Below are 25,240 nucleotides of genomic sequence, written 5' to 3'. Positions count from 1 at the left end.
GTCACGGCGCGGACATGCAAACACAATTCATGCAACTCTTATGTCACAGCTCAAGGCTAGAAGCCTACGCAGTAACCAGCTAAAGCAATGGAGTCGCACCAAAATAGCATCCGTGCGTTTGAGGGTTACGTCATGTGCTTGCACGGGCTAACAAAAGACTGAGAATCGGAAGATGTCAGCAAATTAAAGACAAAGCTCAGCCTACTCAAAGAACTTTAATCTGTCTTTTTCACATTCTGGGCACACTGGACTTTTGGTGTAATACAGCCAGTGAGAAGCTACTCTCGGTTAAGGGTTTAGTCTGATCTGTTTGTATAGTTGTGTGTCAAAGAGTCAAATAAAGCTGTTGCCAGCTTGTATTTCATTCTCTAATGTGATTCTGTACACAGGAATTACACCCTGCACTAAATCCTGCACTCTCGCATTCCAAAAATCAATTTACCATTACAATAGTCCAGGTCAGTCTATCTTGTGGCAGGGTCCAAGGTTGTAATGAGGCACGTATTGAGTTCAACCAATAGAAAACATTTCCTTGCAATGTTAATTTAATTACTGCCTCTTTTCTCCCAGGTTTTGTGAGACCACCGCCGGATCCTCTTCCTACATACACTCACGCGTCAACAGTTCCACAAAAGGCGTCCACGCTGAATCCGAGCCAGTACCTGAAACGTTGGCTTCTGAGCGTCAAAGCAGCCGGACCGGATGGGACGACAAAAGCCAATGACAAAACCACTTTGAGGACCATCACTGACGGTGGCAGGGCCAGCCAACCGAGAATCGGTCTGGATGCAGCCGATCTGGACAAACGAGCCAAGATGCTGAAGATGATCTCGTCCCTGGAGGAGCTGCACCGGGCGTTCAGCAGCACGCTGAGCTCCCAGATCACCATCATACCGCGAGGTAAGATGGTGAATACTGCTGTATTTTGCACTCCTCATGATCACCAGAACTGAAACTTATCCCAACATCCCATGTGCAGACAGCTAGAAGACACTGTGTGTGTGCCGTATGCTCCTTTTCTCAACAACCAGGAAGGACTACTGCTAATTATCCCTTAAGCCCGTTTTGTTTTTCATTTCAGCAAATGGCAAAAATTCAGGAAGAAAAAGTAAAGTGGTAAGTTCCTGTGAGATTATTGTAATTTTCAATGAAATGCTCAATAATGTGCCACAACTTCATAAACCTGTACTGTACTGATTTAACATCTGAATGGTACGTGATAAATTGCTGATTACGTCTGGGATCTCCTATCAGCTTTGAAAATGAAGGAATAAAGAACTTTTGAATCTAAACCTGAACCACATTGAATGAGTTCATCCAAACTACAGGGCAGCTTTACAGTTGTCAAAGAAAAAGGAAGTGATTACCTTAGAAGGCTACTGAGCATAAATGATCCAAATGATCCAAGGAAAGGATTAGATGATTTGTAATGAAAATGTGGTACAATAAAACCAAAAGGTGTTGGTGTGGCTGCATTCTTGGTTGAATGTACATTGTAAATCATGTTTGAATTAATCATTGCCGTTGTGTTCTATCTGTTGCTGTTGTACTGAAAGCTCCCTGCTGCCGAGGGTGCTGTCAAACCCACAACTGTGACCCCGGCAGTAGACGACAGCACAGCATCCAGAGCAAGTGCAGACGTCGGCGTTCCGAGCCTGACGGGACGAAACTTCAGGAAGTCTCTCCAGCCGCAGGCCAAGAAGCCCAACAAAAGAGGTGACGAAAGTTAACGAGCCTGTTCTGGATGGTGTCTTTGTGGACTCAGGGTGTGACAGTGATGGGTTGCTTTTGTTGGCTACAGAGGATGACCAACATGACATCTACCCCAAACCTTGTTGCTCTTAGAGACAATGTGCCCAAATAAGCCGGATTAACACAGCATTTTTAGTATTTACCAGCAACAATAAAGACCATTTTAATGCCTTATTGTGACAACGTCTATTTTGTGGTGTAGCAGTAGACAGCAGTATCTCTTTAAATTTCACATGATAAAGTCCTGGAATAATTATTTTTTTTTTTCTAACCAAATGTTCTTCTCTTTCTTCCGCAGTGTGTTTTTGGAAGTACTGCTCCCAAAACTGACCTCCCATTTCACCTGCCTATCAACTCATTCCATCCATCTAGATATCCACTATCTCCCTCATATGAAGTATTTCCAAATTGACAGCACACACAAATGATCATCTGATATAGTATGCATATTTCAGCCAGGTGACAGCGCAATAAATTCTTTTAAATTGGGAGTTTAAATTGGACTCGCACCTCTCCATCCCATTCCCCTTCCTCTCCTGTGGCTCTTCCCTAACCTCCCAGTGCTAGGAGACCGTCAGCTCCTGGCATTACGAAAGCCCCGCGCCTCCCACCAGCCTGGCGCCAGCCTAGTCCCGGACCTTTTCATTCACTCATTAATTAACAAGACTGACCAATCAAAGAAGACGATGTGTGCCTGTGGCCCGGGCGCATGAACAATCCTTTTTTTTTTTTTTTTTCTCACAAAAGCTTTTTTTTTTCTCTTCATAATAAGACAGACACGCGTCAGTTTGTATGTGTGTGCCAACTTTGAAATAAAGTTCATCTTTAGCATGGAAAACTGTGACAATAAAGATTGAAATTGTATTTTTCTACAGTTACACTCTCTTTAGTTGTTCATTATGTTATTTAATATTTTAATACATAAGATATTTTAGTAATACTATATTTCAATAATTTTACAAACGCTCCAATGAGCTTTCTATAGTAAATGCCAGGGCCATGGAAAAAGTCGGATAATGGGGCCCGAATGTGAATGGTTTACATGAGAAACGTGACGCATGAATAATTTGTTAACCATAAAATGGTAAATGGTAAATGGCCTTGCTTTTATATAGCGCTTTTCTACCTATTGGTACTCAAAGCGCTTTACAGTCATAGACACATCTACCCATTCGCTCACACAAGCACACACACATTCACACACCAGTGCCACGCACTGGGAGCAACTGGGGGTTCAGTGTCTTGCTCAAGGACACTTCGGCATGTGGCACATTCCGGGGATCGAACCGCTAACCCTCTGGTTCGTGGACAACCCGCTCTACCTACTGAGCCACAGGAATAAAACTATGGCAAAATATTTCAAAGTTCTTTCTATATATTTCATGCTTTTGTCTTCAATTCCTCTGATAGTAGTATGTCATGAGTCACTTTGTCCAGCCTTAATAGTATAGTATCAACTGCAGGACATTCTTCCTCTTGATGTTTCTATAGTGATTGAGCTGTGAGTGTTTACTGTCTGTCTGGGTCATTACATTGAGAGGTTTTCCACAGCGACTTCCACACCATCATTGTCGCTCTCGTCGTGACTGTGTGATTCTTCACATGCTTGTATGTACTTTGCTCAAACAACATCTCTTTAACAAAATTAGAAATTAGTAAAGTATTTATATCAAATCTATATATATTCTAAGTTGTGTCTTCTATATCTAAAACAAAGCCCGAACTGTTGGGTCATTAACAGACCAATCATGTAAGTTTCAGTTGGGCACCATCCACATATTTTCCTAAAAAAAATATTATTCCTAATAAACTTCCAGTCACCATGATGTACATGTCTCAGAATCACAGACATAATGGCTTCTATAGCTATAACAAAGGCATTGTGCCATCTGCAGGAAACCTATGAAATGTATGGAGTCCATAGTATGCCACAAAAATCTGAGTAATGAATTAATGATATTTAAAAAAATTAAAATAAAAATAAATTATATATTTCATTACATACTGAAATGTGAAAATGGAATATGCATTTTCTATCATTTTTTTGTATGATTTGTGTGGCATAATCTAAATGCTAATTTTCACATAGACAAAAATACATTACAAAAGTCAAATATAGAACGGTGCCAAAATGTGTTCCTCTGAAGAAATATGACTGTATAAATGTTGTCCGGTGGTTTAGCTTATCTTCAAGCTAAACCCAAAGAAAGGGAATTTTAGAGAACACTTAGTGAATCATTGTTTGAGAGAAAAGATAGCTGCTGCGCCAATGCTAGGTGAGCGGATTAGATGGAGTGGTTCTGTTCAAATGGCCAGAGTTTATAAAACCCTTAATTGGATTAACTGAGGAGAGTCTGTTTTATCGCTGGAGAGCAAAAGGTCACGTTGGTTGAAGACTTTACATATACAGGATATAAAATAAGACAAGACTCTTTATTGTCATTGTACATTTCAGTATGCAATGAAATTCAGGAGCCCAACCAGGAACCAGATTCAGTAAGTGTGTGACAGAACAGGTAAATAAATGCATTTGACATTACTGACAATATTTTACTGCAGAGATTTGAAAGTGTGATCAAGATTAAAGGAATCGCATTAGACTGGTTTGAATCCTATTTGTCAGACAGATTCCAATTTGTCCATGTCAACAACGATTCTTTTACTTATACAAAAGCAAGTTATGGAGTTCCTCAGGGTTCTGTGTTAGGGCCAATACTCTTCACATTATGCATGCTTCCCTTAGGTTATATTATTAGGAAACATTGACCATGATTCCATTTATAACATGGGTGCAATAAGCATAAATGTGTTTACTTGGTCTTTGTAAGTACTGCACTGAACTCTGACGTAAAAGAGCTGATTCGGTCAATGGCAACAGTTCAGTATAAAAAATCTCCTACAATAAAAACACTGAAGACAGCCCACATAGGAATAAAATCTGTTTAATGAAGATTTTCCCCCTCAGAGAGAATATAAGGCCAGAACACAGCAGGCTACTGTCAAGGCTCATTTAGTAACAACTGATGTCTACATCAGGCTAAATGGTCTGTCCCAATCTGTGGTGGTTTGAAGCAAAACACACTCGACCAAATGTCCTACAAATGAGTTTATTTAAATAAAGCTGCTTTAAAATTAACTAAGGGGGAAAAAAGACTTTAATCCACTTTTTTTAAGGCAGAAAAAACTAAATAATTGAAATAGGGTGATTTCTCCAACCTCCTGAATCACAACATCCCAGAAATACCCATAGCTGAGAGTATATTTTTTTACAATTTTATAAAAACAAGAAGAAAATGAATCACCATGGGTTTTCTCAACGCAGAAACCTTGCATGGCTAACCTTGTATGACATACGACTCTGTCATGTTGTTCAGAGACACGTAAAGACATGACGTGACAGAACAGTTTGGATACATGATATAGTATAAGTTGTTTTTTTTTACTAAACTACAATGTGTCACTTAGACAAACTAGCCAGAGCACAGGCCTGCCCACACTTTGAAGCATTAGATACAAAACCAAACGTGTCAACAACAAACAAACAAAAAAAAAAAAATCACAGTATAGGTAAATACTCTCATTGCGATATCACTCATCGGTATAACTGACTGCTTATAAAATGTACAAATTAAAAAAAAAACACTCTTCAATTGGACTTCAAATGCTATGTTTTAGTTTGATTCATGAATGTTTAGCAGAGACATGAAAAGATAAAAATGAAATCACACGATGCACAAAGTAAGCGGCATTATCAAGGGGAAATAAACTGGTTAAAAAATCCTGAATGATATCGGCCATAGATGGTGGTTATATGACTGAAATTTTGCCCCTCACGCCAAAAAATAATTATCTCCTTTATAACACCAAACAACATTCAGAGAACATCTTACAGTTTCCTCATGTCCACAACCAGTGACAACCAGCGGGTCCAATGAACAAAGGAATAAATGCTTAGAAGACGCCTTCATCGTGTAGATTAATTAAGTTCACTGTCCATATACCGTTTGTCTATCCTGAGTTAAATGATACATCGAACAGAAATGACCACAACAGTCGGAAACGTCTCTGTGAGTGTGTCATGTTATTGCCGTCTTGTAGACACAGAAAAAAACAGCGCTTTTCTGACGTAGCACTGCCAAGGCTTTTCTGCCAGAGAAAACTGCAATATAGACACAAAATCCTTGACTTCCCCCACACACCTAACTGTCCTTCGTTTTCCTTATTTCTAGCATCTTTAATCTTCTCACACTCTCTCTTTTGACTTTTGTTTGAAACACCTACTGATTGCAGATGTACAGTATAGTATTCAGCCCCTTTTCTTTCTTCTTTTCCCCACTCTCATTTGATTCGTTTTGCAACATCCATATAGGCAAACTCAATCTCCCTCTCGGCAGGGCAGGTCTTGGTGAACTCCTCTCTCTGGTAGGCGCAGTTCAAATAGCTCCACACCCGTGTCATCTCGGCCGGGATCTCAAAGCCACGGTATTTCTTGGCTACCACCTAAGAAAAAGCAGATCAAGATGAGCACCAGTGATCCTGCATATTCAGAACAGCTCAAGCAATCTAAACAATCCTTATCAAAGCTTTTTACTTTAGTATATATGTATCAAGCTGAACCTTTAGGATGTGCAGCTTAGGTAGCAGGTTGCAGTCAGCCAGGGTGAGCTCAGGCCCATCTAGGAAACTCCTCGAGGATTCAGGCAGGTCTCCTGAGGCATATGCATCAATCTCCTCAGACAGGGGAATCCTCAGAAACTCATCGAGGCGCGAGAGAGACTTCAGCAAGGCTTTTTCTAAGGCTGGAAACACAAATGGACAACTTGTGAGTACAACCACGTCAAAGGTATTTGAAAAGCTCGTTCAACTGTTGTTTTTGTCCACTTGAGGGCAGCAGAAGTTTTTCAATTTTCTGCTTTGGTCTTTGGTCTGGTGCTTTGGTCACCAGAAATATGGTATATCTATTTATTTTGGTTGGTTTGTTTGTTAGGCTAGGGTTATGTTTACGCTTAACAGCAATGGTGTGAGAGATGTTTGTATGTATTCCAGGTCACCACTTTGACCTCTGTGACTGAAATAGCTATTCAGTCATCGCCAACAGATCTTCTGTAGTAAAATTTAGTGCATTCATGTTCCTTCAGGATGAATGGTAAGCCTCAGCCATTGTGTTCAGTGCTAATAAGCTAATGTTAGCATGCTGACAAGCTGGAAAAAAGCTTAAAGTTATACATTTTATACTGAGAACCATCTCTTTTTGTACTGGGGAATGGGCTAAAATTCCTCCAAGCTGCTGTAGACAATTGATCGGCAGTTTCTGGAAATGTTGATGTGTTGCTGTACAAGGGGGTCACACGAGATTCTGAAAGTAACTATAACAAATGATTAATTTTCTTTAAGATTGGGATCTCTTTACTCTCAGGACTTAAAATTAGGATAAAACAGAAGGCTCCGAGAGAACCTAAATGAGGAGCCATTTGGGAGCCATAAGAACTGGCTCGTCTAAGGGAGTCGATCCAAAGGAGCCAGATCTTTGAAAAGAGTCTGGCTTCCCAAGACTGGTGAATACATTATACTTTTTATTTTTATTTTTACCTTTTTATTGACCTGTGATTTCTCCTGTCTATGTAATGATGCTATTGGATATCTATCTACTTAGCCTTTACATATAGCTACACTGTTTATCCCTATTTTTAAGAACTCATCATGAATAAAATTAATAAAGTAGCAACAAATAGCAAAAATATATAACATGTGGGCCTGTTTTTTGTTTTATTTTTTGTGCCATTTTAGCAATTAATCTAAATAAGCTATAGATATATACTAAATATAGGCGTAAAGGACAGGCCAAATCAACCGCCTGGTACATTTTCAGGTACAAAGAACACACCAGTGACCACCGTCACATATAAAGACGTGGATATCCACAGAAGAAAACAGTGGTGGATGACTGTGGGATCTTTTCCAATGTTAAAGAAAAATCCCTACAAAATGCTCAGCCAAGTGGAGAAAACTCCCCAGGAGGTAGGCATATATTTACCCAAGCCTACCATTAAGAGAAGTGCTCACCAGAGCAGAGGGTTCACCAGGAGGTGCAAACCATTAATAAACCTCAGCATTCCATACATAGACACCATCGCTGTCCATTACTTTGTATTTTACCTATTACTTAGGCAGTCCTTCTGAATTAATCACACAAAATACACATTTGAAGGTATGTGGCATTTCCACATTTTATATACAAAACTGGTGCTGCACTTGCAAGGAGCCTGTGAGCGTGCACTGAAGCAGACTGTCCAAGGGCTTTATAACCCACTTCCTCTTGATGATAATTGGTTTGGAATGGCTCTTAATGTGCTGGACTGTCCATACTTAACAGAGTCAGAGTGGGTAGGGAAGCAACACTTTTCCCGTGATTCATTTGTTGTTTAACTGATTATACAGCATATTGTTTACCTTATTCTGTTTTTATCACTTACCATCATTGGTGTCTTTCCTTGGGTTTTTGATGTATGCGGAGAACTTGGCGAAGATGTCAATGCCAGCTGTGTTGGCTTCAGCATGTTTGGGAGCCAGTTTGGGGTAGCTGGTGTTAGGGACACATTTAGAGGATTAGATAAACCTGCATGCAGCTACTTTCCAAATGATGCTGACATTACATTTTCTGTTATCATTTTACAAGTGTGTAAAGTGTGATACAAGACGTTTCTGCAGAGAACCTCATGGACAATTACAAATAACAGACCTCTTATTTGTGTAACCTCTTTAAATCAACTCGTGCCAATGAAAGTGCGTTTGTGTACCGGGGTGGGGTCAGTTTCTCCTCCAGGAATTCCTCTATTTTGTTGACGTCAACCTTTACCTCGCCATTAAAGGTCATGAAAGGAGGGTTGGTTCCAGGAGCAAGGTCCTGGAGATCAGCCGGCTTACTGACAAGACAAAGCGAATAACACCACATATCAATGACCTGCATTTCCAGGACAGACAAATGTTCATAGTATGAAAAGGTTCATGTGTGTACAGTAGGTTACCGCTTGAGGTCGACAGTGGTAACGTTGAAGAGAACTCCTTTCAGCCATAGAATCATAAACAGTCTCTGAGAGAAAGGACAGTTGCCGATGGTCTCCCGATCGCTTCCCGCCTACACACACACACATATGAACATAAGTTAAGCACATAGTCCACTCTTTGATTTTCACAGGAAGTCAAGCTTTCACGGAGCATATGAATCCTTTATTTGTAGAATTCAGGATTTTGGATTTTCAAAAAGTGGTCCACAGCGGCAACATTTTAAAAGTGATGAAGTTGTAGCCGCAAAGCACCTTCTCCTTGAATGCAGTAGCCGTATTCTCCACAATGCCGTAAGAAGGTGAACATCATGTCCTTGTAGACCTCCTTGGGTGGTAAGCACTGGAGATTGAGATAGCTAAATCCCGCATAAAGGCCTTATTAATTACCCAAAACAGAAACATCAAAAGTTTGTGTCACACTTCCTGCGTAATAAATGTGGGATTATGTGTGTCCCCAACACGCAGCTGTATGAAGGCTTAGCTACAACACATTCCTTCACTGTTTACCAGTTACTTTCTCTGGCACCTGCTCTTACCAGGTGTGAATTAATAGATGGTGTGAGAGAAAGTTAGTTTAAAAAGAGGGTTGCCCACAGGTCAGCGGTGTACATTGCAGTACATACTTGTGTATCTCTTTTTGTGAGGACCTTCCATTGGCTTCACATGCTTGAATGTCAATTAAATAAGTCGGTCAAGTTGAACACTTGCCAACAGCACAGGATGAGGGGTCTGGTAGGGGGTCAGCTCAGAGGATCAACGGGGGACTGACCTGATTGAAACTGATGTGATCTAATACTGTACATTATTAATAACCCAGTGACTTTAATCTGCCGATCCTTAGCTCTTGTTGAGCAGGGTTACCTAGCAGTTCCTCATAATGTACACAGTATGTGAAGTGAGGTGAGAATGTGTTGTTCGCAGCACTTCTGTGTCCAGAACTCTCAGTACCAAATAACATGCTAATCAGCTTACAGAGTGAGAATGCAGAGATTAACCCTACATGCTACCACCATAGCAGAGTTACACTACTCAGCGGTTAGCACCCTAAACCCAAATCCTTAGCTATTTATGCGAGACAACAACAAAATAAAATGCAGCATACTCCATTTTATGAGAAGATGAAAATAGAACCCTTATTTTGACATAACGGTCATCATGTCTTTCTCATAGAGCTAATCACATTTGCAAATGTAGTGACCAGTTGGGTTATTGTTGCCACCGCTACCCTATTCAACCTTTCTGGACCTCAAGCGTATGGTTTTCCAAGTGACACAGAAGGACGCTTGAACCTTTCCTTGTCCCTACCTACCTCCATCTGCGCTGCCAGCAGAGCTGCTTACAAAGGAAGCCATTGTTTGAATGTGGTCACCCACAGGGAACAAGGTTGCTGTGTGTATGTGCAAGGCTGCGCTCAGATATTAGTGCATTTTTTCTCTGAGTTAAACCTCTCCGGTAATGCCCTCTTTTATTCTTGCCTCAGTCAGGAATGCTCCTAAACCTGGCGTCTCTACCCTCTCTGTGGGAATGTGACCACAGGTTGGTCTTAATTAAAAGCTAAGCGCACATATCCAGAGCATGAAACAAAAGAGTGGCCATTATGATCAAATGTCACATTTCCAATTTAAATGATGGTTTACTATTATTGCTTCCACTACCTTTAGAACATGAAGCATGAAGCAATGTTGGCTATTATGCCTGATGGATTAGGACATCACTATGCTAATGGGATAAGGTAAGCAGATCAAGATTTGTCTCTCACTTGCTGTCTCTCTGTACACACACACACACATACAACTCTAACACTAACCCCATGTTAAACATAATTGTAATATTAAACCAAAGGATCACCTACAACAACAAATGTCCTCACAAGTACAAACATCCTCACAATTTGCTTGGCTCTACGTGTAAGATTAATAATGGTCCATAACAAACCCAACAGCTCTGATTCAGAGAGGTTTGGGCACAAAGTTATTATTGAAAATCCTCATGGCAGCCAGACAAAGCCATATTGGGCATCCAGTGCAAGAATAGTACAAATGTACTGCCACTCAGCTGCAGTTGGCCTCATTCAGCTAGCTATCTGTCTGTTTGTGCATGTGGCTTAAAATACAAGTCGGTTGTCCATAGGGGCACATTCACTGAAGATGGCGCCACTAAAATAGGTAGGAACTTGATGGGTTTTATCAATTATGGCAAAGCTGAGAATTTGTAGAACTGGTCCAATGACATTGGTCTATTGAAATGTCTTATCATAGAGCCTAAGTCTCCTCATTTGACTGAATTTGTTAATGTTTTTGAGACAATCAAGGACCAGCCAGGATGTCCAATTTGTTTGAAGGGCCACATGCACCGGCAGCATCTCATCGTACTTCATTCGCGGGCTGACATGCATCAGTTTGTCTCCAAGCATTGATGCATTCCAAATGCTGTCTTTTCAGCACATCCTAGGTAGTGTTACCTTGACTACTCTTGTCTGTCTGAAACACAGGTGATGATCTGAGACAGGATGTGGTGTCTATTATAGGAAGTCGCACTGACCAGGGACAAATGAAGGAACCCTGTCTTTTCTCAGTGCCTATAAAAAGTTATTGAATCAGGCTGGACTACAGGCTTCATTGGATGGGCTGTGTGTTTACATGCTTCATTACCTTAACATAAAGTGAGATCTCGTGGTCCTGCTCTTGGAGTGTTCTGTTGTTCCTGCGCACAGGGGGCAATGGGCTCTCCACTCTCCTATGGGAGATCAGTCTGACCTCCTCTGTCACCTCCTCCCGCTGGCGAACGTACGAATGGCCGTCCTCCAGTAGCACCACTCGCTTTTTCTTCACATTCTCGTCTCTTTTTCTGGGCATGGATTCGTCCTTGATCACCGACTTCAGCTCCTTTATCCAGTCTTCCTTTCTTGGTGGAGTTTTCTCTTCTCGCAGTGTATCTTTCTTTGTCCATTCTTTCCTTCCAATCTCAGCACCCCAAATGTCTTTTTTTACAGGCTTCAGTTCTTTCTCATATTCCTTCGGTTCTGGTGCTGTCTCTTTCTCTAATTGATCTTTTTTAATCCAGTCATTGTCTTTTCTCCTAGATGACAACACTCTTGCTTTCCCCCACCCTTCCTTCCTAAGAGGCTGAGGTTCAGGACACAAGCGTTCAGTCTCCAGCGCTTCCTTCAGTCCTTTGACTTTACCATTTATATCCAACTCTAACTCTCTTTTGTCCTCTTTTTGCCTTTCATCCATCTCTGTTTCTACTTTTTCATCTTTCAGTTTCACATCATTCTCTTTGGAAAGCTCAACTTCCGTTACGTGCAGCTCTTGTTGCTCTTTTGTCTCGGTTGTGGCCTCATCAGGCGGCCTTGCAATGGCGGCAGGACTCTGGTCTTCAAGTCGTCCACCTGGGCTCTCCTCTGTCTCTTCAATCTCATCATCGAGAACGGTTACGGGCTCTTCTGCCATCTCTACCTCGCCCTCTACTGCTTCTTCCTCTTGTCCTCCTCCTCCCTTTTCATCTTCCACAAGGGCTTCGTCTTTTAGCTCTTCTTTCAAGTTGTCTGTGTTTGTCAGTTCTTCGAGAAGTTGCAAGTGTTGTTCTTGAGAACCTCCTTCCTCACCTTTTGCGAATTCATTCTCTTCTGATGTGACCTCATCTCCCGGCTTGTCCAGTACAACTGCTCCCACTTCCCCCAGTTCAAAGGCTTCCTCCACATGGTCTAAACCAAAGTCTTGTTGTTGTGTGTCTGCAGGTATCTCATCTACACCCTTCACCACTGGTTCTGGCTCAGCTACCATATCTGGGTTTTCAAGATGAACTACTTTTTCTTCCTGCATTTCTAGATTACCTCCTCCTCTGTGTTCTTCCTCACCCATTACCTCCTTAACAACATTAGCACCTGTCTCCCCCTCCCCTTCTACACTATTTCCTTTCTCATCAATCACTGTTGGAGTATTAAGCCCAACCAGTTGCTTTTCCTCTTCCTCCTTCTCGTTGATCCCCGGCATCTTTGTGGCCTCAATCCCTCCCTCTGACTGTGACAGTTCTTCAAAAGGTACAAAGGATAATGCAGCTTCAGTCTCGCTGGTTGACTGATCAGCCTCCTCTTCAATTGTACCAACTGCATCAATAGGTGTACCGTCAGTTATGGAAGAGGAGGTAGGGCATAGAGTACCTTGAATGTTCGTTGTATCATTTACCCCAGCGTTGACAGGGGTTACATCTATTTCTAGATCATCAACATCTTCTGTTACGTCGCTGGTAGTGGGCAAAGTAGCATCTTCTGATGCTTGTGAGTCATCTGCAGATGGCTGTATACTCTCTCCGGACTCAGCCACCAGAGTACCAACATCTTGAACATGCGTCCCTTTGGCACTGGTGTCCTCATCTGTTTCTTTGTCACTTACCACCATTTCTGAACTCGCTGTTACTTCCTTTTGTTCGTTTTCTTTTGTCTTTTCTTCATGTTCTACACTGCAGTCTACTAATGCTGGAGAAAGACATGGATTTTCTGTCATCACATTTGTGTCTTCACACTTTTTCTCTGTTGACTGCTCTTCTGTGTTTTTCTGCTCTCCACCCCCCACTTTTCCATCCCCATTTCCTTCAAGTCTTCCAATGCCTCCCTCCCCCTCTGTTATTAATCCATTCGGTAACAGGGCTACTTGTATAATACCCCCTTCCTCCATTTCACTATGTTCTTGGCTTTTGTTTTCAGCTTCACCCTGGTCTTCCTCGGCCATCATCAATACATCTTCCCCTACCTCCTCTGCTAGTTCCACTTCCTCATCTTCTTCTTCGCCCTCCTTATCCTGTCTTCCTCTCTGGGTATCTAGGTCTGAACAAATACCTAATGGGCTGTGGACAGTGGCTCCATTCGATAGATCTGGGTTTGGGCAGGAAATTGATTGAGCCATTAGGAAAGTTTGAGGAAACTGGGGCAGGGTTCCGGAGAAAATAGATTTTGTAGATTTTGGAATCAAAGATAGATTTTGGAGGTACTAAGAGTGAAATTCCACAATGATTCCAGGTTCTAGATTGAGTCCAAAAGAGAATCGCAGAGTGTTTCTTGGAATATTTGAGATTCCACAAATCTCAAAATGCAAAATGAAAACCAGTATTCCATAAAACAAATGTCCCAGTGTTTCTGGAGTTTGCAAGCAGTAGCAATAAAGTTTTTTCCAACAACGCAGAAGGTACTCAAACTGTGGAATAGCTACCAAGTTGCTGAGGGACGAATCAGGTGTGTCCAGGATTCTAGAATGGTTCGGAGACGAACGTTTCTCAAGCTCTGAGAATCACAGAAGACCGATAGGATACACAGAGATTCCAAAGTTCCCGGCAAAGGAAGGAAATCCAGATTGTGAGATTCCACCTCCAAATAAAACAGCTAATACTAATGAGCCTTAGTGTTTGTACGTACACACTCTTTCTACTGCTTGCTTGTGGCTATGGGGTTCTTAAACCACTACAGTGCCTATCGCTCTCCCTCCCTCTCTCTCACTCTCTCTTTCCTCTTTCGCTCTCTCCTCTCTCTCACTCTCTACCTCTCCACCCACCTCCGAAGGATTAAATGAAGGCTGATCCCCACATGACAAGAAGATTAAACCCCTCTGCCACCCAGGGACCAGTACCAACTGTGTTGGAGTTTCTTAAACACACACATTCCCGTTGACCCGGACTCCCAGGTCAGGAGATTAGCTGTCAATGCGAACTTCCTGGCAAAATAAATAAACAGTATTACGGACATACGCCGATCTGCCGCAACATAAAAACTCCTGACAGGAAAAGTAAATAACATCTTGTGACAATACAATGTTGTGCTGGGAAACGTTTGGACCTGGCATTCATGTGGATGTTCCTTAGACATGTAGCACCCACCTAGACCAGACCAGGCACCCCCACCCCATGGCAATGACACTCCTTGATGGCAGCAGCCATCCCCAGCAGGATGCTGCCTGACACAGGCACACACACACATTTAAATGATGAATTTACTTCACACTTTACTAGCCTATTTGACACAGTACATGTTATTCTAATCCTTTGAGTTGCCTGGAAATCAAAATAATTATTGAGAGAACATTTATGTCCAATTGCATTTGTTGCAATATTCTTTTCTGCCACAAGATGGCAGAATATGGACTTCAAAGAACATGGGCAAAGCATAGACTGTATGCAGTTTATATACTGTGTGGTATAAAGAAGCAAGTACAATATTTGTTTATGTGTTAGAATTTTGAGTATATGTATTTTTTCTTCAGTATTTTAGTGTATCTTAAGTGACGTAAAAAATTAGAAAAAAATGTATTACAAATAATCAAAAGCATATATATATATATGTTAATGTGCACATTATCTTATTAATTTATTTAATCCTATTTTCTTTTTATAATATTAGTCAAGATTAATCGTGTTTCTTTCGTCCACAAGCATAAAAAGGCCCACACAATTAAAAAAAGAAAAAAAAAAAAAAGGCACAAAGCAAAACCGGAAACTCGTCCCAGCTGCTGTTCGGTTTACGTCATCTCCTTTATCCTCTGCGCCATGCTAACACAAACGATCCTCGAGCTGTATTTATAGTTAATATTAAGAGGATACTGCGTGGTTTCAGTTGAGGACAGTGGCAAAAAACACACGGCCGCCTTCAGCCACGGCTGACAAATTGAAGGCCTTCACGGGACGTCGTGTGTCTGGCTTGTTTGGGTTCCCGGTTAGCTAAGTTGTTAGCCAGCTTAGAGCCGCTTTTAAGCTAATATACTCAAGAGCAGCTTTGCAGCTTTTACTTGTGCTGGCGGATCGGAGGAAACCGCCGTGGACAGTGCTGTTTTAATTCACCACATTGTCATGAAATAACGTCTACCGCTTTGCTGGTACGTATAAAGTTATTGCTACGTTTATTGTTTTTAACAGCAACCAAGTGACGGATGTGGCGGACGTATAGGCCAAGTTGTGTTTCCCGTGTAACTGTATGGACTCGAGGGTTGCTAACATGACTTGTCCCTTTTCCCAGAGACAAGTCTTGTGTTCTCCTGTAAGTCGTGATGCAGCGGGCAGAGAATGGCGGTGAGGAGGAGGCCACGGTGGACGTCCAGTTCACCGACTTACCGAATGCCCTGATAGCATGCAAGGCCCCGGAGGATCTGTTCACCGATGGCATACTGAAGGTAAGATAAAATAACAAACTAAGGTATTTTATTGGACCATTTGTGTCGTCGGTGTATGCCGAAGTCAAGGGTGCTGCTTTTTGTTTGTGAGTCACGTAAAGTAATGACTTGTGAATAATGGGCTTAAGCGGTTGAGCAAGGACATGTTAAATCGCTCGACTTTTGAAGGGAGTTTGGTGCTATGCTCTGTCGGTCCATACTAATGACTGTATGTAAATATGGACGACCAGCCACAGCATTTAAGCCACTGATAGGTGAAGTCAGTAACATCTTGTGACAATACAATGTTATGCTGGAAAACCTTTGGACCTGGCGTTTGTGTTGATGATACTTAAACGTGTACCACCCGCCTAGACCAGACGAGGCACCCCCACCCCATAGCAATGACACTCCTTGATGGCAGCAACCATCCCCAGCAGGATCTTCACACAAAACCGGTTTGGGAACAACTTAAAAAACATGAGATACCAAACCTAGATCCGAAACTGATCAAGTATCTGTGGGATGCACTGGGGCAAGCTTGACCAACAGAGGCCCCTCCCCTCAACCCATAGGACCCAAAGGCCCCCCACTAGCAACATTCTGTTGCCACACACCACAGGACCCTCAGATTTGGCTTCTTAGATAAATGTAAAGTGTCATCTGCACAGTATAAGAAATGTATTTAGTTCATGATAATAAAAGCAAACATTTATAAGGTGAAAGGTATAGATCCTAGCACAAAACCTTGAGGAACTCCACAATTACCTTTTGTCCTTTGTGTGGAAGAGTCATTGTTCACTAAGTTAAATTCAATTGTATTTACATAGCATCAATAACAATACAAATTGTGTCAAGACGCTTTACAAAATCTGATCTTTAATCCAGCCTGAAACCCCTAAAGCATGAATGAAGGCGGCAGTGGCAAGGAAAAACTCCCTTTTAACAGGAACCCAGCTCATATGGAGGGACCCATCTGCCTAAGGCTGGCCAGGTAGAGACAGAAAAGAGAGAAGAGAACAGCAGGAGGAACGACTTAACATACATCTGTCCTAGATGCATACATCTGACTTAAGTGTACATTCTGGTACAGGGACACGCAGCAGTTAGCATGTTGTTCAGTAGTAGCACAGAATTGCATGAGTAGTAATGAAGAAGAAATTAGATAAGAAATTAGAGGACGGGAGCTCAGTGCCAGAGAAAAGAATATTGACATGAACCAACTGACATCTTTCTGATAAATAGATCTGCTTTCCATGCCATCAACCATGGAAAGGCTTTACCAAAGGATTACTCCAGTTTTTCCTAGTTTTCCTAATAGCTTTGCTCTTTTGAACATTGCCTATTAGTCAAGGGTAAAATTTATTTGTTTGTCTTTGGATTTTTGCTGTTTTTTTTGTTTGTTTGTTTGTTTGTTTTTATGTCACCGTCTGTAGTCAGCTGGTCTTTGTTTGTTGGGCCATAGCACCAATTACTTAGCGGAGGGAAAGGCAGTATGCCACTTCACCCACAGGTCTAGCAAGTCTGTTTTGTTTAGCTCATGACCCTTTTAGAAAGGCAATGTTGCATTCAATATACCATATAACAAGTGGGAAATTGGAACTTAAAATTGTACCTTTATAAATTTGATTCACAAATTGGGATTGAGAAATCTCATCTGAGACACAAGGTCCAAAACACAGCACGCTGGGTCACGGAAGGAACCGGCATCGCTAGCTGTGCATTACTGATGTCGAACTACCTGTACACAGTAACCTTTAGGTCATGTCCGTGTTAGTTGTTTCCAAAAGACCCTGGGGTCAAGGGCTGATGAGGGTTGCCTGTTGTGTCAGTAAAATGGGGCTTGGTGACTTGGCCGGAATGGCCGTAATTAATCTTTTCGTGGATCCACATCATGCAAAACATCATTTTATAGAGAAACGTAATAGCTAAGCAAGGCTTTATTACTAATCCTTCAGATGAAATGCCCTCCTGATAGTCGGAAAGGATTCCGAATTCAACCGGCCTCCCTGCCCACGCAGATAGCAGCTGCGCACATGATCCTTGAACTGGGTTGTGGATTGCCAGGATCGGCTGAAATTGTGTGTATTCCGTATTTCAGCGCTCTAATCTCTAATCACCATCATGAGACACGAAACATTAAAACGGGCAGACAAAATGAGAGAGAGAGAGAGAGAGAGAGAGAGAGAGAGCCATGCCACTGCTGCAGTCGCTAGCCTCGCCATATTCCTTGGGTAATGTTGGACAAATATAGAAGATAGGGATGTCCCGATCAAGTCTTTTCGCCCCCCGATTTGATACCAATCTTTTAGTATTCTGTATTGGTCAATCCGGGCTCAGATCCGGAGATTAACGCCAATAAATAGACCTGTCCGGGCTAAGGTAGCGAGGAGACGGTAGCTCGTACCTTGGCTCCAGAAACCCTGTGGTCTGTACTACAGGAAATTGTTTGGTCTCTGGAATATTTGCCACTTGACTCTGTCTCCAGGAAACATTCCTCTTATTTTAAACGTAGTGTTCAGTGTATGTTGTTGTTGTTGTTTGCGCGCAACCTTTGCCCAAGTGTTCCGCTTTGGGTTTTTCCGGTGGCAAAACGAGTTGGTAGTATTGAATGACGGTATCTTACTACCGCCTCCCCAAACATCCACGCCATTGTTCTCGACGCTAGCTAACCACCATTGAAACAGAGGAGGAACAAGGCGCTTTGACGTCTACAAAAGATCACCTGTCTAGCTCATTCCTTCCAACCTGTCCACTTTTCTTTCACAGAGCGTTATTTTCCATTCACCAAATGATTCCTTTTCCGCGTTCAGAAGCAGCAGAGAGCAGATGAATGTGTCAGTTTGCTCAGCTGTGATTATTTTTCCAGCATCTCACTCGCAGACGCACGCCCACACGCTCTCATTGCCCTTGTTTCTGTATGATTAGTCAGCGTCGGGTAGTAGAAGGATGGGAAGAGAGAGGAAAAAATAAAAAAAAGACGCCCCTCCCACTTCCACAGGCGATTGGGCTAGAGTGAATGAACAGATTTATGAGACCATGAAGAGAGGGAGAGGGCTGTGGGTAATGCGTCATCGGCTGGCAGGGTCTCGTTTGAGAGGCTGCGGAGCAGGATGTGTGTGTGTTAGAGAGAGAGAGAGAGAGAGGGAGAGGGCGTTTGAATAGGCTGAATGACAGTTTTGGGTCTCCACACCCAAATCTCTGGAAAATTCCTCCCGTTTGCAGACTGCTGCACTGCGTCCTCGGAAAGAGTGACCGAAGGAGGCAGGAAAAAGCTGGATATTAAGAGCGCTGAGACAGGAGGAGGAAGGATTCTTTCTCGCATCATCTGCGAGAGCACACTCAGATAACCTTGGATTGTGGATTTAGCAGCGACGTGGATTTTTCACCGGGAGGTCTGCTAAAGAAGGTCCACGTGTGAGGAGCCAGTGGAGGGGGTAAAAAAAAAAAACCTGGACCGGTTCCCTGTTCAGAAGTATATATTACTTCCTACTCCTCTGTCACCCTGGGGAAGGCAACTCTCCTCCGACTCCCCCCTTCCTCTCCATCATCATCCTCTTCGCCCTCCTTATCGCTGTCGGTTTTGGCGTTCCGTCGCGCCCTGTCCGCGGTTATCAGGTGGAGGAGGTTTCAGCTCTCTGGGTCGCCAATCATGCACATCAAGACCGCTAAGGGTAACCGCTTCTGCCTGGTCGCCTCGGTGACCAACCAGGAAGTGTTCCACCGTCCTGAGGCGCAGGTAAGACAGCAGTGCGACTATGGTGCAACCCAGTTCCGCTAGTTGTTGGTTGTGAATAAGCATTATTAAGTCGGAAGTAGTCTTTCAGTCTTATGGGGCAATAACTACGAGCAATAAAAGCTACAACTCGGTCAACATTGCCTGCACCGTCGTCAACGAGTCACTGTTGGAGTGTCACTCCAGCATTGATAGGCCCATTAACAGCTGTGCGGTACAGTTCGTTTTCCATCCACTTAAATTACTAGAAATCCTGTGTTCAAGATTATCTATATCTATATTACTGTCCAGTGCTTCCGTATGTTTTTGCAAGCTACATTTTTTCCAGCAAATTCCTTTTTATGTCTGGGATTTTATTACCTGGAAGCGAGCTAGAACTTTTTTCCCCTCCCACAAGATCTCTGTAGGGGAAAGTTGGTCTGGAGTCAAATAGTTTGGGTGGGGTTTATGAGGTAATGAATGGAATGGTGCGGTCATACACATCGGCCGCGGTGTTTCACTGATTGTTGCGTGCCAAGGTATAATTTCCTCTGGCTTGGTTGAAGCACGGCTCATAAAGGGGTCCGTATGGTTTAACCAGACTCAAATTTGGACAAGAATTGAGCCTGGCTACACGAGGTTAGGGAATTTCGTGCTTTTTCTTTTGAAATACTCCGATATTTTGTCATTCTTTGACAATGTATCGGAGTTGAAACACACATTTCCTTCTGACAGCGCCACAACAGGCATATTCAACCCGTCCATTCATACACGCAAAGAGTGTAGAGAGTACTACAGGATTACATTACTACATTTGCATTTACAATCACCCGGCCACAGGCGGCAACAACCAACCACGAAGGGAGCCAAATATCAAGTACCTTTTGGACCTGTGCATCAAAATGCCAGGTGGAAAGCTCTTAGTCATCCTTGGCATTGGAATACATTTTGAGTGGCCGCTTTTGTTCGGATCTCGGTTCCATGTTACGTATGCAAATAAACGCCTACATCGTTTTTTGCCACAGTACGACGTTGTCCAACTGGCTGTAGTTGCCAGTAGATCAGTATCATTACTGTTCTTTCAGAACCACGAACACAATGACTGCCGTTTGTTGTCTGTAGGGGGGTTAGCGCATCACATGGCTACACGATACTGAATGTGGGAGGCTGGGAGGCATCCAGAGCTCTGAGAAATATCACCGTTGTGCTGTTCGCAGCAGTGAAAGGGAAGTCCATCTTGTTTGATGTGCGATAATTCGATGCACTCTCTTGTTTTCAAAGCAAGACGTGAAATTGTAGCACAGAAAGAACGAGGCAAAACTTCAAAACGGAGGACATCAGTTGGCGGTCCATCAATGTGGCCAGGACACATTGTGTGCATTTGGTGCTAATGGGCCTCCGTGAGCCATCATATTCATTGGTCTCTCTAAACTAATTATCTTCTGTAACAATAATTGGACGTCTAAAATTGAGTCCATAGCTCCCCCTTGACTCATAGTTGGACATACGCAGAATACACGCTCTCTCCAGCAAAGAAGGAGGACAGAGATAGTGTCTGTTAGCTATTTTTACTGCTTTTAATCATCACATCTTCAATTCTCTTAACTGCTTTCATGCCTCTCTCTGGCCCGCAGTATTTTTAGATATGAGATGAAAGAAGAACTGAAGGGAACAAATGAGTGGAAGTGGAGGAACCTGGTCTAATCTTTTCCAGATTCCAGGCCTTTGTCTCACTGACGACCACTCACTGTTCTCCCCCCCCCCCCTCCTCTTCCATTACAGGCCAGGTTTGAGGCGTTGTTCCGTTCGTTTGACCCAGAGGTGCAGTTCCAGTACTTCAAGTCTTTCCGGCGGGTGAGGATTAGTTTCAGTGATGCTCTGGTTGCGGCCGAGGCGAGGCTCCGACTGCACAAGACGGACTTCAACGGCAAAGAGATGAGACTCTACTTTGCTCAGGTAATACTTAAGGCCCTCCCGTGGCCTTTTTTGTCCTTTGGCATAAAGAACTAATCCTCCCAAAGCTCTTAAAGCTCACTAATGCCACTTAACACAATCTGGATGACATCAATGTCTCACCATTTTGTATGAACTCCCCAAAATTTTGTTGACTAATGTTTAAATGAGAAATGACTAGAATATTTTGGTTAAAGGTCAGTAGCTTTCAGGCTCTTATTGATCGATATAAGATGATGTTTCTAATTCTTACAGATGTGTTCTCTGTGTCCAACACCGTTTAACCTTAAGGCTCCATCATTTCAAGCCACGTACATTCAAAGCTGCTAACTGGGCTCGTAATCGCATCCCATTTTATGCTCAGCTGTCGCCAACCCTGACATCTGTCGTTCTCCTACAGTCCGTCCACATAGGGAGTCCTCGCCTGGAGCCTCCCAAGCCAGATAAGCAGTTCTTGATCTCCCCACCTGCCTCCCCTCCAGTCGGCTGGGAGCAGTCTAAGGACGCCACACCAGTCATCAACTACGACCTGCTGTGTGCCATCTCCAAACTCGGACCAGGTACATGACTCGACGTGGTTCATTTGATCCATAAACTGTAAAAAAAAAAAAAAAAAAATGTGGATGCCATTACAGCTACTCAAAAGTAAAATTAAAGCAAGTAGAGCTCCCCCTGGTGGCTAGCTGCAGTGTAGTTCATAAGCTCCACCTCCTCCATGTTAGTGGACGTGCACTTTTTCTTTGTTTTGTTGTTGTTGTTCTTAAATGGTCATTTGGACGTACGTTCAAGTGTCCATTTTTACTGACAAATGTCATTTTAGTTCCTAAATTTTACTACTAAATAGTGTATACTATAACTATAAACTGTAAAAACAGGATGTGACATCATGATGATTGACAGTTGCCATTGACAAATGCACCATGAAGCTGTCCCATAGGACTGTGAGAGAAAACAATTAAGTGCTTTAAACTTGCATAATGGCGCTGCCTGTATCCCCGGAATTCTAGAGTCAGTTTAACCAATGAGAGGAAGCGCCAACATGTGTCATCCATTTTTTTTTACAGTCTATGCTTTGATCTTACAGCATCCTTGAACCTCCTTAAAAGATACAGTATAATAATCTCTCTTTCATTCTTGAACTATTCACTCTCACTGGATAGCAGGCATCTGCTGGCCACTCCAAAGTGGGCTCAGAAACCTGTTCAGTTCTTTAACCGCTTCAGTTATGCTAGCCTGTATTGAAATCCACTGTATTGTGAACTCCTAGGGGACAAGTACGAGCTCCACACTGCCACGCCCACCACACCCAGCGTGGTCGTCCACGTCTGCGAGGACGAGCGCGACGACAGCTCGGCCCCCGACGACAGCGACCAGGATGACAAGCCCCGCCCCCCGCGGCCGAAGATCATCCAGACCCGCCGCCCCGACTTCACGCCCGCGGTCGAGCAGTGAGCGGCAGCCGCAGCGGGCGCAACTCGACGGCTGTAACATTTCATCCTAAAGTGATTGGTCAAGAGCTGAACATGCTCTCAGAGCTTTGAAGGAGGTTTTGGGGTACTTTGAGAAGGCTCCCGAGGGGGTCCTGCGATGTCCCCTAGATGAGCATGTCATGAGACCAAGTGAGAACACATTGCTTTGAATGCTGCATTCATGTACCGTGGGAAACACAGGACAAATGAGAAGAAGAAGAAACGGTTCATCAGATTTAGCCATCAGATGAGATGTACCGCTTGAGATTTTGCGAATGAACGGAAGGAAATATTAATTTTGAAGTGTAGGAAATCATATATGCTAATGTTCTAATTCTAGTTCGTTACCTACCATGGTGTAAGACGTTTCTGGATTTTTGGATTGTGGTGATATTTTTGCAAAAAAATAAAAAATACAGGATGCTGGTCAGGTACAAATAATGTCTGTACTAGACCGTTCAAGTGATTCGGATGTGGCTTAATTCCCACATGACATGTATGCAGCATCATCCTGATGAGTCATGTTTTCCTCATCTAGAGTCTGGAACACAACAAAGTGAAGAGGGAAACTTTTTAAACTGAATTGTTAGACATATCTATGTGGATATTTGCTAGGGTGCTACATGTCAGTGAGCTACAGTGTAGAGGCTACACATTTTTACACACCGCTGGCCTGTGCTTTTTATGATCTTCTTCGGTCGTGTGCTCTGTACCCAAGAAGTCATGCTGGCAATGAAGGCTCCCCATCCCTCTTCACTAGTGTCCGACGTGTCTGCTTCACTTTCACAGCTGCTTTGCGGAGAGCAAAAGTCAAAGCTCGCCTTAGACGCATTTTACGGTCAACCTGTGCAGCGTTCTTCTTCTTACTCTGAGATTTTTGTCCCGAAATAAAAGCAACCACATTCTTGTTACTGTAATGACAATGTTGTACATTTGTGTGTGTGAATGTAGAACATATGCACACAGTCCTTAATCTGAGGGCTTTAACAACGCCAACTGTGGTATTTAAATAGTATTTTGAAGGAAAAGTCTTTCAGCTAATGTACAAGGGGGAGAAACACAACTGGACCACTGTTATTCAACCTGTTCAGGTGTGACCCCATTTTTAAAAGATTGTGCTTGTACAGGTGTAACAGTTTCTAGTCTTTTCAACAACCAAAATCGTGTATATGTGTGTGGGTCAGTTCGTCTTTCCGTACGCTACGCCAGATTGTTGCACGCACACTTGTTAAATCGGACATTTTCCGTGTCAGCGTTAAGTGTTAGTCCACATGTGTCACAATGTTGTTACCATAGACTGTAAATAAAGATGGGCTAAGCAAGCCTAAGCAAGTAGAGCTCCCCCTGGTGACTGGCTGCAGTATAGGTCATAAGCATATGGCTAGTTGCTATGCTAACTGCTAAAGCGGTCCGTGAGAGTTGGAAAAAATAAATACAGTGTACCGACCGTACTGCGCAGTACAGATATGGTGCCACCCATATCCCCAAGAAAATTGCGCCAGTGGCCAATGCAAGGAAGTGAGGATGTGTAGTCCATATTTATATACAGTCTATGGTTGTTACACATGATCAATTAAGACTTGTAAAGAAACATGTAAAATTTCGCAGTTTTTTTTTTTTAAATACTTGAATGAAAACGCACCTCTGTTTTCTGTAGGCAACCCCTGCGTTAACCGATGTGTGTGTGCCTATAGCTTTTTTTCTTTCTTCTGCTCTGCCCATCTGTTTTATGAGTTACAAACATGGAAAACAAAGCATACATGGTCTTGATACAGGACTCCACCAACACACTTATCGGCTTCATAAAGGTCTAAATTTTTAATTTTTGGGGAGTTAAAGCAACTGAGTGCCACTTTACCGGAGTTAAAATGATATCGCTAAAGGTAATTTTTGCTTGTTGAATTAGCTTGGTAAATATCGTCACACATTATTTGTTGTTATCTGTAACCAGATTTCTGTGTTGGTGACAGGAAGGGTCCAGCTTTCTTCTTGTGGATCTCATTTACGGTGATGGGAGACTGCTCACTAGTGGAAGCATCACTGTGCACTGTGTCATTATGGGATTGAAGCAAGAGTAAGGATACCTTTTCACTAGCTGTTCACTTGTTTTGAAAAAGGAACATTGAGTTACAACTGAATAAATGTTTGATCATC

General features: G+C 42.7%; 2 protein-coding genes across 3 annotated transcripts; one reads left to right on the top strand and one right to left on the bottom strand.

The window, feature by feature from the left end:
* Positions 1 to 6,045: 6,045 nt before the first annotated feature.
* Positions 6,046 to 11,752, bottom strand: LOC311509084 (chloride intracellular channel protein 4-like). Its single transcript, XM_084574135.1, has 6 exons — positions 11,468 to 11,752; positions 8,778 to 8,887; positions 8,550 to 8,675; positions 8,226 to 8,332; positions 6,370 to 6,551; positions 6,046 to 6,252 (listed from the first exon to the last, which is right to left on the bottom strand). The coding sequence occupies exons 1-6, from the start codon at positions 11,669 to 11,671 to the stop codon at positions 6,091 to 6,093; spliced, it is 891 nt and encodes a 296-aa protein (XP_084430261.1). The 5' UTR covers positions 11,672 to 11,752; the 3' UTR covers positions 6,046 to 6,090.
* Positions 11,753 to 15,331: 3,579 nt separating this feature from the next.
* On the top strand, positions 15,332 to 25,240 carry rcan1b (regulator of calcineurin 1b). 2 transcript variants are annotated; one of them, XM_084574111.1, is made up of 5 exons: positions 15,332 to 15,676; positions 15,819 to 15,970; positions 21,447 to 21,620; positions 22,018 to 22,177; positions 22,885 to 25,240. In XM_084574111.1, exons 2-5 carry the CDS (start codon positions 15,848 to 15,850, stop codon positions 23,067 to 23,069), a joined length of 642 nt encoding a protein of 213 aa, XP_084430237.1. In that variant the 5' UTR covers positions 15,332 to 15,676; positions 15,819 to 15,847; the 3' UTR covers positions 23,070 to 25,240. The 2 variants fall into 2 exon arrangements, with proteins under 2 accessions (XP_084430237.1, XP_084430238.1); XM_084574112.1 differs by lacking the exons at positions 15,332 to 15,676; positions 15,819 to 15,970 and adding an exon at positions 18,897 to 19,688.

This window comes from Chelon labrosus (genome assembly GCF_963514085.1).
Source record: "Chelon labrosus genome assembly, chromosome: 24".
NCBI lineage: Eukaryota > Metazoa > Chordata > Actinopteri > Mugiliformes > Mugilidae > Chelon > Chelon labrosus.
The sequence above is the reverse complement of the archived record's forward strand: the minus strand, read 5'-3'. Positions and strand labels throughout refer to the sequence as shown.